Source organism: Toxoplasma gondii, chromosome XI (assembly GCF_000006565.2).
Source record: "Toxoplasma gondii ME49 chromosome XI, whole genome shotgun sequence".
NCBI lineage: Eukaryota > Apicomplexa > Conoidasida > Eucoccidiorida > Sarcocystidae > Toxoplasma > Toxoplasma gondii.
In genome coordinates, this window is record NC_031479.1 from 174,209 (window position 1) to 189,234 (window position 15,026).

General features: G+C 51.8%; 3 protein-coding genes across 3 annotated transcripts; all 3 read right to left on the minus strand.

Moving 5' to 3' along the window:
• Position 1: 1 nt before the first annotated feature.
• TGME49_306940 (hypothetical protein) lies at positions 2 to 804 on the minus strand (the record flags this gene model as incomplete). The annotated part of the gene is made up of 2 exons (XM_018782508.1): positions 2 to 22; positions 550 to 804. 2 exons carry the CDS (start codon positions 802 to 804, stop codon positions 2 to 4), a joined length of 276 nt encoding a protein of 91 aa, XP_018635655.1.
• A 2,224-nt stretch (positions 805 to 3,028) lies between these two features.
• Positions 3,029 to 7,157, minus strand: TGME49_306930 (proteasome subunit beta type 7 precursor, putative). The gene is made up of 4 exons (XM_002371825.2): positions 6,279 to 7,157; positions 5,431 to 5,484; positions 4,735 to 4,882; positions 3,029 to 3,928 (listed from the first exon to the last, which is right to left on the minus strand). The coding sequence occupies exons 1-4, from the start codon at positions 6,897 to 6,899 to the stop codon at positions 3,645 to 3,647; spliced, it is 1,107 nt and encodes a 368-aa protein (XP_002371866.1). The 5' UTR covers positions 6,900 to 7,157; the 3' UTR covers positions 3,029 to 3,644.
• Positions 7,158 to 8,820: 1,663 nt separating this feature from the next.
• Positions 8,821 to 14,156, minus strand: TGME49_306920 (hypothetical protein). The gene is made up of 5 exons (XM_002371824.2): positions 12,383 to 14,156; positions 10,998 to 11,540; positions 10,456 to 10,579; positions 9,823 to 9,885; positions 8,821 to 9,374 (listed from the first exon to the last, which is right to left on the minus strand). The coding sequence occupies exons 1-5, from the start codon at positions 12,815 to 12,817 to the stop codon at positions 9,112 to 9,114; spliced, it is 1,428 nt and encodes a 475-aa protein (XP_002371865.1). The 5' UTR covers positions 12,818 to 14,156; the 3' UTR covers positions 8,821 to 9,111.
• Positions 14,157 to 15,026: the final 870 nt, after the last annotated feature.

Below are 15,026 nucleotides of genomic sequence, written 5' to 3' on the forward strand. Positions count from 1 at the left end.
TTCAATGCATCAGAACCGAGTCCTGTGAGGCAGAGGCAAAGCAAAGGCAGGAGAGGGAGAAACTCTGTCGGCATGCTTTGTCAAGCGAAGAACAGCGTTCAGAAGGAGTGGAGGCCTCACTCGAGGGAACGCGAGAGGCGCGCTTACTTCGCGAGCAATCCGTGATTTTGTGTATGCGCTCGTCGAGAAGACATGACGGTACAATCACTCAGGAAAGCGATGCATCCACCTCGCTGCGAGTGAAAGCGGTGTCTCTTGGAGCTTCTCTAAAGGAGAGCGCGCCTCGTCAGTCCCCGCTGCAAGAGAAAACAAATGCACGATCGAGATAAAAAAGGTGCAGCTCAGTGGGCAGGGAAACTGTGTTTTTTTCCGAGTTTCGCGTAATTGTGCATGCAATTGAAGCGCGACGGGCAAGGTAGGACACTTGGACGCGGAGGGGGTAACACGAGTCTTAGAGATCCCATGTAGCGGAGAGAGCGGTACAGGCAGTCCTACGCACGCGTCTTAAAGTCTCAAATTATTTTGTGCCTGCTGCACATCGGCGCCTACCGTTATCTTCGGCGATTTCAGGTGCCCTTGATACAGCTCAAATCGAAGAAGCAGAGGCATTCTCGTTGTCCTGCGACAAGAATGTTTGCCTACCGTCGTCAGAAACAGACAATCAAAGTCTTGCCATGATTGCTGTACACCCGGACTTCCCTGAGTTCCTTCGCTTGAAGATCGCCAGAGTGAGGACAGAGGAGCCCACCAGCGCGATAAACTCTCAACTCTCCACTGGTCACGTCTGAGAGTCAATTTTTGCATGCCATGGGGGAAAAGCTGATCGAACACGTGAACCTCCGTTCAAGGATTTCGGTGGAGCAAGCCGGCCAAAGTCTTGCGTAGCAAGAGGCGAAAATGCATCAGCAGCCTCAAAAGGAAACACAGCGAGTCTGCGAGGGAAACGAGAGGACCAGAAAACGAAGAAGAAGCACCGAGAAATCGAAAGAAACTTTTCTCCAAGCAAACACGACGACGTCGACGAAGGTTTTTGCTTGCTGGAACCAACTTCTGTTGAATTGCTGCGTGTCGCCAGACAGCAAGGCTCCTCCACCCGCCGGTGGTTGTGTCGTAGGCGTCTCCTTCGGGAAAAAGCGTTCGAAGAAGTCGAGCCCGTTTCAGCCTGTGAATCTTGAAGTTGTCTCGAGTCGGTGGGGTTCAGAGTGGCCGCGGATCGAAGACAAATAAGCCGATTCAAACCTCACAACAGGGCGGCTCTGGTCGCTTTGAAATATTCACGTATAATCTCGCGTTTTACCGCTGAAAAGAGTGCCAAGGAAATGCGTCGATTGTTGGTCGTCGAGCAACATGAGTCAGACGAGAAAGATGCACATCGACGCTGTCAGGCCAGCTTGCATGTTTCTTCTTCTGTGTCCTGCGTTTGCGTAAAAAGAAGATTTAAAGCATTTTTTGTTGAGTCCGCCTTCAAGACCAAGCCTGTGAAGACCAGACCCGAAAAAATAGGAAAACAGGGGCGAAAAACGGAGGAAATGCGTCGAAGCGAAAATAAGACAAGGGGCTGCAGCTCGCGCATGCGCTCGTCCTTCATCGTCTCGAGCTTGGCAAGTGGCTCCTCTCGCGACAATTTCGCTAAGGGAAAAAATGACAAAGTGGACATCTGACTGGACAGCTCAGCTGACGAACTGAAACAGAGAAAGGACTGCGAAGATAACAGGACAGGGTGTGCTCGTTCATCGGAGACGGACTCTCAGGGATCCCAGCGCCAGAGACACGCGTACGGGGGGACGCACGAGGTCCCAGAAGGTACGAACAAGACAAGCCTGATGTGGCTGGCGAGGGGATCTCCAGAAGACAAACAGCTGAAGTGAGAAACCTGGGAAAAGCACTTTTCATAACTGGTGAAGAAGCAAGAAACTTTTCAGAAGGACGGAAAAAAAGCTCAGAAGAGGCCCGCGGCATGGAATTTAGTCCATAGTCCTCGAAGGCAAGAGAGAGGTGCGAAAGCTCTGTGCTGGCCTTCGCGTTCCGAAGGAAATCCTCAATCGATGGCGACCGCAAACGCAGTCCAGCTCTGCTCATTTGCGTGTGGCGGACAAACCAGACCAAAACGGTTTATCGGTTGTGTGCGCGCACTGAAGGGCGAAACCAAGGCCTCACCGACCGTCACTTGCATGTAAACGCGGAACAGACCAAATGTGTCGAATACTCATATTGTCAGACTCCATGCTTTGCTGAAACTCTGGCGCATCCGCAGCTCTCTAGTGACAGACAATATGCTGCTCTGCGATACGGAAAAGCAGACTCGACCTATACCACGGACAGCTGTGTTCTGTGAGATATTCAAAGACTGTGTGGCCTACAGCCCATTCAGGTCGTCACGGAACATGCATACATCTATATACCCAAATCTATCTGGATGATCATATCTACCTCTCTTTATATATATTCATTTCTCTCTATTCATATCTCTATAGATTCACAACACCGTTCTATCTGAGGTTGGGAGGAGGTTGTAACCTCTGTGCTGTCGATCCTCTGTGCGATTCCTCCTTCGTCGACAACAGCAGTCACGACTTTTGACCCCAGCTGTCTACCTCCGAGAATCGAAGAGCCAGAAACACAACTTTCTTCAGAGCGACGTTTTTGATTCTATCTGCCGTTTACTCCCCTAATGTACAGCGATGGCATTTCGTTTCTTCACCTTCCGAGTCGAGGGCGGCAGAAGAAAGCATGTGCTCTTAAGCGCAAGTAACAGAGAATGCTTATGAACCTTTTTGGTGGCATTCCACATCGAACTAAAACACTCCTTCAGTGGTTTCGGTGTCTGCATTCAACCCCAAGTCCCGAGGGCGTCCACTAATTTCTTTTCCGTCCTTGCCCCTGCAAACAGTGTTTGCGCATTCGCATCTGCCTGGACCTCTGCGAATTAGCAAAGTGCACCAGTTTAGCACTGGTGAAGTGTCGACGAGAATGTGTTGCCACTGTGCATTGCCCTGGTGAGGGTCTCCTTTGTCTTGACCGCACGTGGTGGAGCCACACGTTTCTCGAGGTTTTTTGTCGCTTTCCTGTGGATTTCCAGGCATGTCCTTGTACTCAAACGTCCAGAGACAATCACAGTCGCTGCACACTGCGTTTCAGCACGTGCACTTTCGAGTTTTTAGGGAAAGGTGCCAGCAGCTTCCCTCTTCTTCAACGCCTGCCCGGTCGCGCTCTCTCTCGTGTCTCTGATGTTCTACGGCGCGTTGCTTCAGCTGTCATCACTCTTTCCCCGACATATGTTGTACGCCTAGTCTTGTTTTTTCTTTCTCACTTCACGCGAGACTCAGCGTCTGGACCGTCGTACCGTCGGCGCATACTATGCTCTTCTTCAGTGGACGTGTTCCAGATTTTCTCGTGCAGAGTGCCTTTCGCGATACCCTCCTCTACCGTTTTTTCTCTCGTTCTGCTCTCGAGCGTTCTGTCAACGTCTCCCTTGTCCCTGCATTGCTCACGACAGAGGTGTCCAACACCCAACTCAACTAGCAGTCGCCTTCAAGCCGCCCCCCCCCCCCGAAAAGATGCCGCGTTCTCGTCTCTGGTCTTTTGGCCGCTCCGTCGCGTTCCGGAGGCGAGTCTGTTCTGTTACGCCTCCAGTCTCGGAACGCTCACGCCTCGACCATCTCGACCTCCTGGGAGAACTCGAGGCGACTCTTCAGCTGCTCAATCTTTTCCAGGAGAACAGGTGTTGTGCCTTTCGGGAAGACAGGGTGTGTAGCCTGAAAGGGTCGCTGCGTAGGCGTCTCGAACTTGCGAAGATGTTGAGCGCCCTCACGCGTGATGATGCACAAGTCGATGTTTCCTCCACTTCCCAGATCGTTGAGGACCCCCGCTTTGATGGCGTCGCGGACGAGGTTCTTCCCCTCCTCCAAGGTCATGCCGTCCTTGTACCCTGAAGGAGAGACACATTTTCGCAACACCTCGCGAGTAAACAGAAACGTCTCTGTGCGGCCGTCCAGAGCTTTGCAGGTGGAATCGGACGCTCTCCGACAACGCTCTAGCCTGAAAATTCGTTCGTGACACTGCTAAAACTGCCAAAACAACGTTATCTCTCATTTTAACATTTTCAAGCCAGCACTTCCCTGCGATTCCGAGAAAAACTGTCAACGGACAGCTAAAACGCACACAAAGGGGACGCCTCTCAAAAGCTGGCCCCAGAAACGCCTTCTGAGATAGAGGGGGAAAATGCTGCCGGAAAGAGACCGAGCTGGAAGTTTGTGTACGAGGATTCTGTCAATATCAGAAGCATTTACACACTTGGAAAGTACAGAAACGCGTCTCTGGACGTAGAGTTCACGAATCTTGAGACGCTTTAAAACATAAGGAAACCCCCCACACCTCGCAAGTCTCCCCGCGACGAGAAGTTCCCCTCGTTCTGTCCCTGTTGACAGGAAACGGCTTGGGGCCTGCCTTCCCCTGTTTCCCCTCGCCTTCTCCTCTGACCGCGGTGGTCAAAACCCCCATTTCTGGCGCACGTGTCAGTCGTCGCGCCTCCAATACATACAGATATATTTGTATATGGTTTTGTGTCTATGTTTACTGATATGTACAGTTACGATGAACGAACCGGACTGTCTGTCTCTCTACTCACGACTGCGGAGGAAAGAGCCTGTTCCGTGCATGTCTTATTATGCAAATGATCGAGAACTGCTGAACTGGCATATCCGGCCCGGTGGAGCAACATGTAAATGACTTTACCTGCCTCGAGGACAGCCATGGCGTTCAAGCTGCCGCTGCCCATAGCGGCAAAGTTGGAACAATCGGTGCTGCCATGAGGATGGATTTTATAGATTTGAGGACCCTTGAAATCCACGCCGCCGAGTACCACAGCGCAGCCTTTGTAGCCCTGACAGAAGACACGAAAAATCACTGACAAGCCGCTCTCAGTTGAGACGGAACGAAAAATGCACTTGGGGTCCACACACACACATCCGGACGCATACAGACAAAGTATGCACCTGTAGAGATGTCCAACACACACAGCACAACTAAACATATATATACAGAGACAGAGAGCCGAACAGACGAAAGAGCAATACGTTCAGAAATATTAACATTCCTACGAATAAAGAGATACATGTAGTAGATGTGACTGGAGAAAAAGACAGATGAATTCGGACTTATTCAACACACACATATAAAAGTGTAGAGCCCGAGATATGCATAGAAGGAGACTCGCAGTTTCATACACGAATACACGCATGCGGAACCGTATGGTTATCCTTTGCAGTTCGGTTGTCAGCTGAAGAGGTGTCTTAAGAATCGTTTCGTCGAGTTCCGATAACAGACGTATGTATTCTTTCTAGGGGAGAGACCAAAGGGCCACCGGGCGCCGTTCTTCGAAGCGATTTTCGAGTTTAAAAAGGCACTGACTAGACCAGTCAAGGTCCTCACCTGATACTTGAAGAGCTCCTGACTCAGAACGGAGACAGCCATTGAGACGCGAGGCTAGAAAAACAAGAAAAAGACAGACGGAAGAAAGTAGCTATTTTGTGTGGAACCTGAATCCGCGTGAGAAAGTTAAACATGACCAGCATGGAACGCGTTAGTCAGGGACGCAAAGTTGTTTTCTATTCCCCTGATCGAGCATTTGCGGGCTACACAGGTGGAAAAGGGCACTGAGGTGAGTCGATTCGCTAGCGCTTATGTCCTGAATCGAACAGTAAGAGTCTGAAGGACACCCTCTCAGTCTGAAACAAACTGCATGCCGTCTTAGCCGAACTGAGTGTTCGAATGTGAAGATGGAACAGCTCTCTTCTTCCAGGCGTCACCACGCGTCCACAGAGCCTCTTCTTTTCTCAGACGTCCGTTCCTAACAAGGAGAGCACTGCATGCGACGGATAGGAACATATAAAGGACTTCGTTGTCTGCGTTTCGTAACTTGAGCTCTACTCAGAATCCCCAGTACTAAAAGTGCGTCTGTTTGCTTACGGCCGCCCCGAACAACGAGGACACCGAAGCGAGCAGCGCGCTTCGTCGAGGACTGACGGGTCGCTGTCTTTTTCGAACATGTCCTCCCGTGAAGACAAATGAGTCTCTGGGGTGCAACAGTCGTGACAACATCTTGTAGATCCACACTCGATAGTCCTGACCTTTCTTGGGTCTGTCCTACCATGGAAACAAATGAATTTCTAGGGTCGCAGAGTCGTTACACACCTCCTTTCTTTGATACGATATGTGGTACATCTTGGCTACTCCGAGTGTATCCTACGTATCTGAACACTAAGGCGACTCGAACGCACCTTCGCATTCGTGTTGAGGCGGTGTAGTTCCACCTGAACAGCTAGCCAGTCGCACATATGGTCAAGATCAGCGGATGTGCCTGCTCCAGCGGCGTACATGTTGTCGGCGATTCGGTGGAGTTTGCTGCAGTTTTTGTCCGCGACAATGGTGCCCTCTGTGGCGCGCGTGTCGGCGCCCAAAACGACTCCGTCTTTGCACACAACTCCACAGATTGTCGTTCCTGTTTTTCGCGCCGGAGGCAGGCCGGGCGGCGTAGGCGACCCTGCTACCGCCGGGCAGCGTTTAGCCGCCTCCATCAACAAACGGACGTTTCTCTGGTGGTTTGAAAAGTCGTAGCCTCCACGCTGGAGGGCCAACTGTGAGATGCTGTCCATGGTGGAAGCGCGGAGAAAACGGTAAAAAGGCAAGTCCGGCGCACTGCAACGGCTTCGAGAACGCACAGCGACAGAAAGACCGACACAGACAGTCGGGACTGGCAGAGAGTGAAGGGTTTTTGAGGTCCGAGATGCCAGCAACAGACACGGTGCAGAAACACGGAAAACAGGAAGACAAACCGGGGCAGAGGATCTGAAGGGATCTATTGGACAAGTGGAGGTAACCAGAAAGGGAGGAAATGGCATGCACACACAGTCCGATGGAGAACACACGAAGAAATCAAGCGTGGAGGAAAGACCGACAACCGCAGCGAGAAACACCCTGTTGGAGAAGAGACCACGGCGTTGTGAAACGGGAAGGCACACGGGTGAGAGCCTAGTGCTTTTTTGCCGTACGAAACACGGGCTACAGTTTTCAAAGACAATCCGTGTGTGTTATACGTCCACAAGTCCTTGTTTCAAGAGGAAAACCGACGAGGTCTACTGTCGCGAAGTCTCTTTTTTCGTGCCTCTCCTTTGTTGCCTCCGCGCGTGCATGCAAAACGAGCAAAATTCGCGCCCCTGCAAGACAGAGAACGCAGCAGACGCATGGCGGTGCCGCAAGCGTCGCTGTCTCGAGCGCATCTCGACCTGGTGTGTACCACTCAGATATCACAGACTTCCTCGACTAGCCCATTTCTACCATATAAACGTGTTCAACTCTCGAGACCATCTCCCTTGCTCGATGGTGTATACCTTCTACCATTGCCACGTAAACCGTTAATTGCTGGAAGTTTTCCCCGACCATCCCCGCGTAACGCCGTATGCGATTATTTAGGGCGTTTCTGTCGAATCTACCTCAATATTGTTCGTGATTTTTTCCTCGTTGACGTGAGCACATTGGTCTTTTTACAAAAGAACACGTTTCCGTCCTTCTCTGCTGAGCGCAACGTAGCTCTTACTAGCTCTAGCAGCCGCTATCCACTGATGTCATGGGTCACTATATCCTCAAGAGGCTGAATCATAAGCGAGAGGTTCTCACCCATCTAAGAATCAGTGATTAGCAGAAGAATCATGTGCATCACAACGTAGAGTCTGAGTTGGACGTCAGCATGTAGCAGGCCACATCGATGAAGTGGAAGTGCCGCTTCAGCCTAGATGCTATTATTATTTCTCGAAAAATCTGGCGACCTCGGCGGTTCCCTCTTCAGCGACATGCATCGTAACGCGCTGAAGCCGCGGCGCAACTCTTTATTTTTGGTGATGTGTGCATTTGAATAGGTACTGTGATTTTCGCGGGGGTCTACAAATCAGCAACTCGTGAGGCGGCGACGACCTGAGAACTGAGATCCTCACGTGTAGCACGTTTTACCGATACGAAACCGGACCATTACCAGGCTTGCAAACTGTGGTCGGGGGGAAAGGCTAATATACAAGAACATAGATGAGAAGTCCTGACGCCACTGAGATGGATTCTGTTCGACCGCTAATGAACTTCAGGGTAAGCCAGCACCCACCAGCTCGCCGTACGAAGCATGCCCCGACCCTCACAGCAACTTCCACTGCACATCAGAGACGAAAAGACGCGCTCTGTTTCAACAAAAACAGTGATTCACGTATCGTACGCACTACGGTTTGTGAATCTAGATTTCGAAAACAAAATCTCCGTTGCCACCTAATAATTTTAGGTTCTTTGCTGGTTCAGGCAACGAACTCCCTTCTGCAAGTGTCGTCGGTTGAGAGGCTGTATGAGAGTGGTGTCTTTTCGAGCTGAGGTCTGTGTATCCGAGCTTCTACCCTCAAACGGACACTTTTTGTCTAAAAACTCCTTGGCGCACCTGAACTCCCATCACATGCAGGCCTCGCGTTGTGGAAGTTTGTGCATCAACTTTCGGGACCTCATCTTTGCTGTCAACAGCGAATTTGACATATTCGCGACGGAAACTCTAAAGCGCGCTAACAAAGACTGCATGAATGCTACAGACAGCCGCCTACACTTTATCAACAGGCTAAGTGTGGGTGTAGCGTTGCCCTAATATCTGCTGCAAGAAAGGCAAGGCTGTGGAAGAAAGCCGTGTGCCCGGTCTAAGTACAGTGGAGGCAAAGAAGGCGGCCCTTCTTAGACCGCAGTGAAGCCACACCCCCCAAGCAATCGGCCACAAGTAAGGGTCCTTGCTTGCACAAAAACCTCCCGAAAAAAATTGACAAAGAGTTGAAAAGCATAATCTCTATAAAAGATGGCCCACGATGCAACGCTGTTCGGGAGTCGAAAACGACTTCAAAGGTCTGAAAATGCGTCAGGACACAACAACGAGCCTGCACATTGACTGCAGGGCTGTAGAGAGCTACGCCGCCTAGCGCGAAAGACAAACAGCACCGGGCCTGCGAGAAGAATGAGGAAATTCCTGCAAAGGGGCATCGCCGAGGGATCGTAACCGGCTCTCCTGCTCTACCGCTTTTTCGATCCTCGATTGTCTGCTCACGTAGACGCTGTTGAAGACGAAGCGGACGGAGCCGGGCTCCTTCCTTCGTTGTCATTCGCACCGGGAGAAGAGTTCTTTGCGGTCTTTCTCTTCTCTGCGGAGTCATCCTCAGAAGTCGATTCTTCACTGCTTGTGGTCCCTAGACGGAGTAACTCTGCTTGCATCTGCTGCAAAGGTGACCGTCCACTTTCTGCACCCCAAGTCCCTCCCTTTCCGCGTGCTGGTGGTCCTTGCCGTCGTGGTGTCAAGGGAAACGAAGCTGCAGAGCACATCAGAAGTCACGAGTTCTGCACCAAGTGTACACTGAAATGTTTACGCAGTGTTGTCGGTTTACAACACGCGTCCTAGCTCAGAGAAAAGGCGACGTCAACTGTTGTCACAGAGCAGGCATAACATGCACAACACAAAGAGTGGCATAAAACAATGTACAGAAGCACAGGTCCCTCTAACGGGAAGTCCCCGGTCTCCAGCTGAGAAGAGATAGAGGTTCCTCTCAACTCCGCCGCGGAAACCGGACCGTATTTTCAGCTCACACAGTGTATCTGCAAACGTCAGGCGTATGAGAGACTCGCAGGAGAGCAGACAGTATAGGAAGCTGCAACTGGTGGTGACAGATCGCAAGACGATACTGCGCCTAAAAACAGATCTCTAAGCTATGTGCACATGGGCCCCATAAAACAAGAGGTCGGTATAAAGAAGAGCCTTACTTTCGGAAGGGAGAGGCAATACCCCAACGCTCGTCTGTTGTTTAGAGTTAGACATAGACTCATCTGAACCGCAAATAGCACCAGCTCAAACAAATCCTTCAGCATCATACATTCCGTCTGGGCCGGTCAGCCCGCTCTGAATCGTACGCAGGGGTCGAGTATGAGCGGCTTGCAAACGAGGTATTTGAAGCGCATGCATGGCCAGTTGCGATTTCAGACCCTCGCACCATTCCAAACTTCCCTCTGCTTGCAAAAACAGTGTACCATCATGCGTGTTCTGGACGATCAAGTGGTACCACAGAGATACACGAAGGACGCTGTGTGTCGCACCTTTCAAACTGCAACACCCGTGTGTCTGTTGTTTCGTATGACTTTCATCATGAAGAAACTTGGTAGTCGGTGCAACGGCAGTAAATAGATAGAGTTAGACTCTGAACGGCCTACCAAAAGCCCCCTCTCCACTAACGGCTGGAACCGCAGTACTGCAACGGGATCCACCCGCTTGATGATACTGCGGCTGCAAGTGGCCATTATAGAACGACAAACAGCGATCGCCATGTGTTACTCTTGAAGTCTCTCCTCAAACAAAATTCCAACAGCCTCCTTTCAAGACTTCCACTCCGCGTGACGTACCATAGTTTGAAACGGAAAGATTCATAAGAGTGCTTAGGTCAATTCGCCGAACAGTTGCGTCATCAGGAGTGTCAATTCCCACAATCAGATCAAGTCCAGCCATTCGGGCCTCGTAGTGAATCATCTGCGAAGCAAAGAAAAATACATAGGCCGATCAGTTGGAAGCCCAAACGCTGAATCTGGCGTTTGTTACTCGAGTGTATAATCTGTTTGTATCTGGACGACCGCTCAAGAACCGACCACTCTCATCCTCTCCCCGGTAGCGAGCATGAAAACACGCACCCACAAAGTCAGCTCTTGTCCGGCTAGCCCACCGCCAAAGTGACGGCTAGTGCCACCTTGGACAACCGCCACAGTTCTGGAGGTGAGAATCCAAAATAACGCCGCATAGTTCACCACCTTGTGCCCCCGTGGAAGAACAACGGCGGAGCGTATGAGACACGAAAGGAGGGTTTCAAGGGGAGGAGGGTCCCCTCCCTGACCCCCGAAGGTAACGTAGACTCTGTTTCGAGGGGAGAAAACACACAGGGCACATTTCTTACTTTTATTTCATCGTCATCGCCGAGCTGAGCCTGAAGTTCGACGAGGCCCTTTTTCAGCGAGGATTCCATGTGGCGGGCCTCTTGCTCCAGCCGGGTACTCAACGCTGCATGCAACTGATCTTCGAACGCCATGATGTCCTCCATTTGCCAGACTAGGCCGTCATCGGGTCCACTCCCCTTCAACTCTGTCGACACCATTGAATCCAAGTCACTGTCTCGTTCACTGGCGAATTCACTGGTTGAAAAGGTGTCTATGAACCGACCGGGTCTCCCTGTTGGGTCGTGGTTAAGCAACAGGGACTCCACGAGATCGACGAAGCCCATCTTGTCAACCGAATTCTCCTTCCTTGGGCGTGCACGCTTAGACGCTGCATTGTCATCCTCGCTCGTCACCCCCTGGAAACGCACGACTGTGGAGCTGTCTTTTGATTTCCTTGGAGATTCTCCACCGTCACCTGTGTCTGGCCCAGGAGGTGCCTCTTCGGCAGCAGGCGTCTTGGATGCCCACGGATCTCCCCACCCGAAGTACGACCATAATGTTGACTGAAAGCATATCCAGTTCACACACAGGACAGGATCCGGACACTAGGCAGTCAAAGGAATGCACGGATATACGACGTGTTCCCGAACTTATTCTGCATGCATCTGATATGCCCGCGCACACACAGGGGTCCAGGGTAGTACCGTCCAGGAAGAAGGTCATTTCCCGGAAAGCATAAAGTGGCACATGAACCAGAGACAGAGAACGCTTGCAGTCGTCTTTTGCAGATCAATGGTAGTGTGCGGGATTTCTGTCTGGCTGCATGCCTGCGTTCCCAACCGCGCTGAAAAACACCCGCTCCATCGAAGCACCACTCCACCCGACCTGTTCCGATCAGTCGTTCATGGCCACCATCGAACGAGCACGCTGAAGCAGAAATCGACCTCCGCTGGAGGCGCTCGAAAGGCCAGCGCACCAGAAACCAGCTCACGAAGTTCGAACTCTGGTGCTCAACACACGAGTGGCACGACTCCCCCCCAATGGCCGGTGTATCTCACAGCTACTTCACTCAAAATACGGATCCCATGCTGGGCTAGTTTGTGGACCGGTGCGTCACCGGCGCGGACACTGGCAAGCCACGAATTCTTCGAGAACCTCCCACAAGCTATCCGTGGCTCCTTTTGCACGAAGACGGTACGCCGTCTCACATCAGGCAACCTTTCTCAAGACAAGCTCAGGGCCAGTTTGACGCAGACAGGGTAACCCGGCATCACCACTTTCAGCATTCACGCACAAACGCGCAGGTGTTTTCTGCGCCGTGTGGCACGGATTTCGAGGGTGGGGTGGTGCATGGTGAACCGGCTTTGCACACAGAGACTCGCGAAGCTGAAGGAAAGAAACTTACTTCTCCACCGCCTGCACCTGCCGTGGCAGCCGCCGAGTTCTCCGGCTCCGGCCCATCCGAACTGGGAGCGGCAGGAACTGAAGCAGCCTCGGGAGATGACGACTCCGACGGCTGGGGCGCCCCTACGTTATTCCGGCTTTCCTTTGACGGAGATTCCGCGCGGACCTTTTTGGGATTCTGGTCACTTGGGGTGGGCGAGGAAGAGGCCGGTGTCGCCTGACCATCGCTTCTTCCTGTCGATCGGTCTTTGGCATCTGGAGAATCGGTGTCGGGTGCCGAGGCGGCAGATAGCGTTTGATTATCTTTACTGGTGTCTTTCTCGTCTGTTGCACTAGGTTCCACGGTGCTGTCCACGGACGCGGTCGTTGTGGCCTCTCCACTCCCTCCGGCCTGTGGCGAGTCTCCGGACGCGCCCTTCTCTGTGGCCTCGAACATTCTGCCTGCATAAACCTATCCGATTAAGAATGTTTGATTAAAGAACACAAAATACCTCCCGGCAAAGCAAGGCGTTGTCAGCTTATCGTCCGGGAGAGGAACCCCGCCAGTCGGATCCGCCCGCTGACAACGCAGGAACTCGAGTTGGCGGGGCGACAGAGCTCGAAGCAGCCGCACCAAGGTAGCTTACCCCGCAGAGATCAGTCCTTCTCCGCCGGCGAATACTCTTGGCCGCGACGAAATAAGACGGGTGAGGAAGACGAAAGGGATGGGGTACACGAAGACAATCTTTAACGCACGGATTCTGTATGGTGAGCGAGGCTGCAAAAATTCAGGGAGGCTCGGAGTAACATGATTCCCGAAGATTGGCCTTCACCAGAGAACGATCGAGTCGGAAACAGCCACTCCGCCGTTTGGTGGCCTTGCGCGTGGGCAGCAGCCACATAATAACGGCGTGTAAACAACGGGATACGTTTCGGAAACCAGTTTTATAATCGGCATACGCGACTAGCTGCAGAGTGTGTGAATTTCTAGCAAGCAAGCCCCCGAAAAAACAACGAAAGGACCTCTGTCCGTCCTGTAGCCGACCTCCTTACGATTGGTGAAGCTTTACTTATCAGAGGTGCAGGACTTCCGGTTGCAAAGGGCCACGAGGGCCTGGATGCAAGAGCACAGCTCGTTCAATTCCCCCAGTGGCAACGTCGATGCTCAGAAAAAAGCCTAGGAAAGGACTGTTTATGTCAGATTTAGAGATGAGAGAAACTTGACAGTGCGGACCTGCTGCTGCCTGGCGCCTGCGCACTGGTGGTGGAGGGACGAACTAGAGAAGCAGTCATATCGGGACAGACGGATACTGAGTTAAGAAGCGGTCTAAAGAAATCACGAAAGAACGGTCATATGCCGATGTTTGCGAAGGAGAGGGACGGAAAGGGAAACTAAGTAAGGATAGAGGGACGATTAGTCGCGGGTTTGACCAGGAAACTCGGGAAATTGTCGGCATGATCCCGTGCGCGAGTGAAGCACGGCGAAGACGTCAGTCTTTGAGACGAAACGCAGCAGCTGCAAAAAATGTACAAATCCGCTGGAATGCCCACTGTGTGACTTAACTGAAAAGAAGACACCTTCGATTTTCCGCCACGGCATCGCTGTGTTTGGAGCTTTTCCCCGTAGCTCGATTTCTGGCAATCGAAGGCTGAGCGCGGCAAAGATCTAGCAAATGGCGCGTTCCGCAGCCAAAAAGGGGAGATACACACGACACAAACGGGACAGGACTGAACATAAAAAAAGCGTTAGCGAGATCAGAAAAATGCCGGCGAAGAAAATTGTCGAAGAGTATGCACTTCTTCAGGAACTGTGTCGCGAAGGTGAGTCTTGACCTCGCGCATGTTGTATCGAGCCAAGCAACGGAAACTCTCATTCGCGCGAGGGGCTTTTACATGCATGGTCAACGGAACTTCCGGGTCTCTATTCGACGGAGGCGAACTTTCACGTTGGTCGACTAGAGGTCACATTACAGAAAAATCCAAAACGACGGGGCCCTCTACGCGGTTCAAACTCTCCAGGGAATTGTCCGCAATACTGGAAAGTGTATAAGTGGGTCGCAGTTGCTGGGCAGGCCCTACTGATAAAAACGCATCTGTCGGTGACGGAGAAACGGCTAGGACTACCTCGAAGCCGACAGAACGTCTGGAGGTGGCCTTCCAGGACCATGAGGGACCATGTTGCATTCTCCTAGACATTGGTTAAATCTCGTTGATTTTTTCTGTCGTCTGCGTGTGACGAGTTTTGAAATTGCCAGCTTCCCAACCAAAGCCATTCTCTCACAAATTCATGTCACGGCAAAAATCCTGAGGTATGTGTGTGTGTGTGAAACCAGAGTGGCTTTTGCAGTCGTTCTGCTTCCAAAGGCCCAGAGTTGGGATAAGATTTGGTTCCACACGCTTGGTTGTTCAGCTCCTTCGCTGGATCGAAAAGGCCATGTGTTCAGTGAATGCAGCGAGTCGCTCTGTGCGCGTGTCGGCCTATCCAGTCAGTCGCAAGAGGCAGGCGTCTGGATGCAGAGAACAGGCGAATCTCGCGCAAACAACGTAGTCGACGACCCAAAGGATATTGGCTTTTCAGGGGACTTACACGAGTGAGAGTGGCGACGTGAATAGGAGTACACCAAAAGAATGCACAAAGCCCAGGTAGTCTTCCAGGACCTAAGCTT

Excerpts from the sequence above, each read along its gene's own strand:
- TGME49_306920 (XM_002371824.2), bottom strand. The coding sequence starts at position 12,817 with ATGTTCGAGGCCACAGAGAAGGGCGCGTCCGGAGACTCGCCACAGGCC. Across the intron at positions 11,541-12,382 it reads CAGGTGCAGGCGGTGGAGAA|TCAACATTATGGTCGTACTT; the intron begins GTAAGTTTCTTT and ends ATATGCTTTCAG. Across the intron at positions 9,375-9,822 it reads ATTGCCTCTCCCTTCCGAAA|CTTCGTTTCCCTTGACACCA; the intron begins GTAAGGCTCTTC and ends TGTGCTCTGCAG.
- TGME49_306930 (XM_002371825.2), bottom strand. The coding sequence starts at position 6,899 with ATGCCATTTCCTCCCTTTCTGGTTACCTCCACTTGTCCAATAGATCCC. Across the intron at positions 4,883-5,430 it reads AGGAGCTCTTCAAGTATCAG|GGCTACAAAGGCTGCGCTGT; the intron begins GTGAGGACCTTG and ends GTCTTCTGTCAG. Across the intron at positions 3,929-4,734 it reads CATGGCTGTCCTCGAGGCAG|GGTACAAGGACGGCATGACC; the intron begins GTAAAGTCATTT and ends TCTCTCCTTCAG.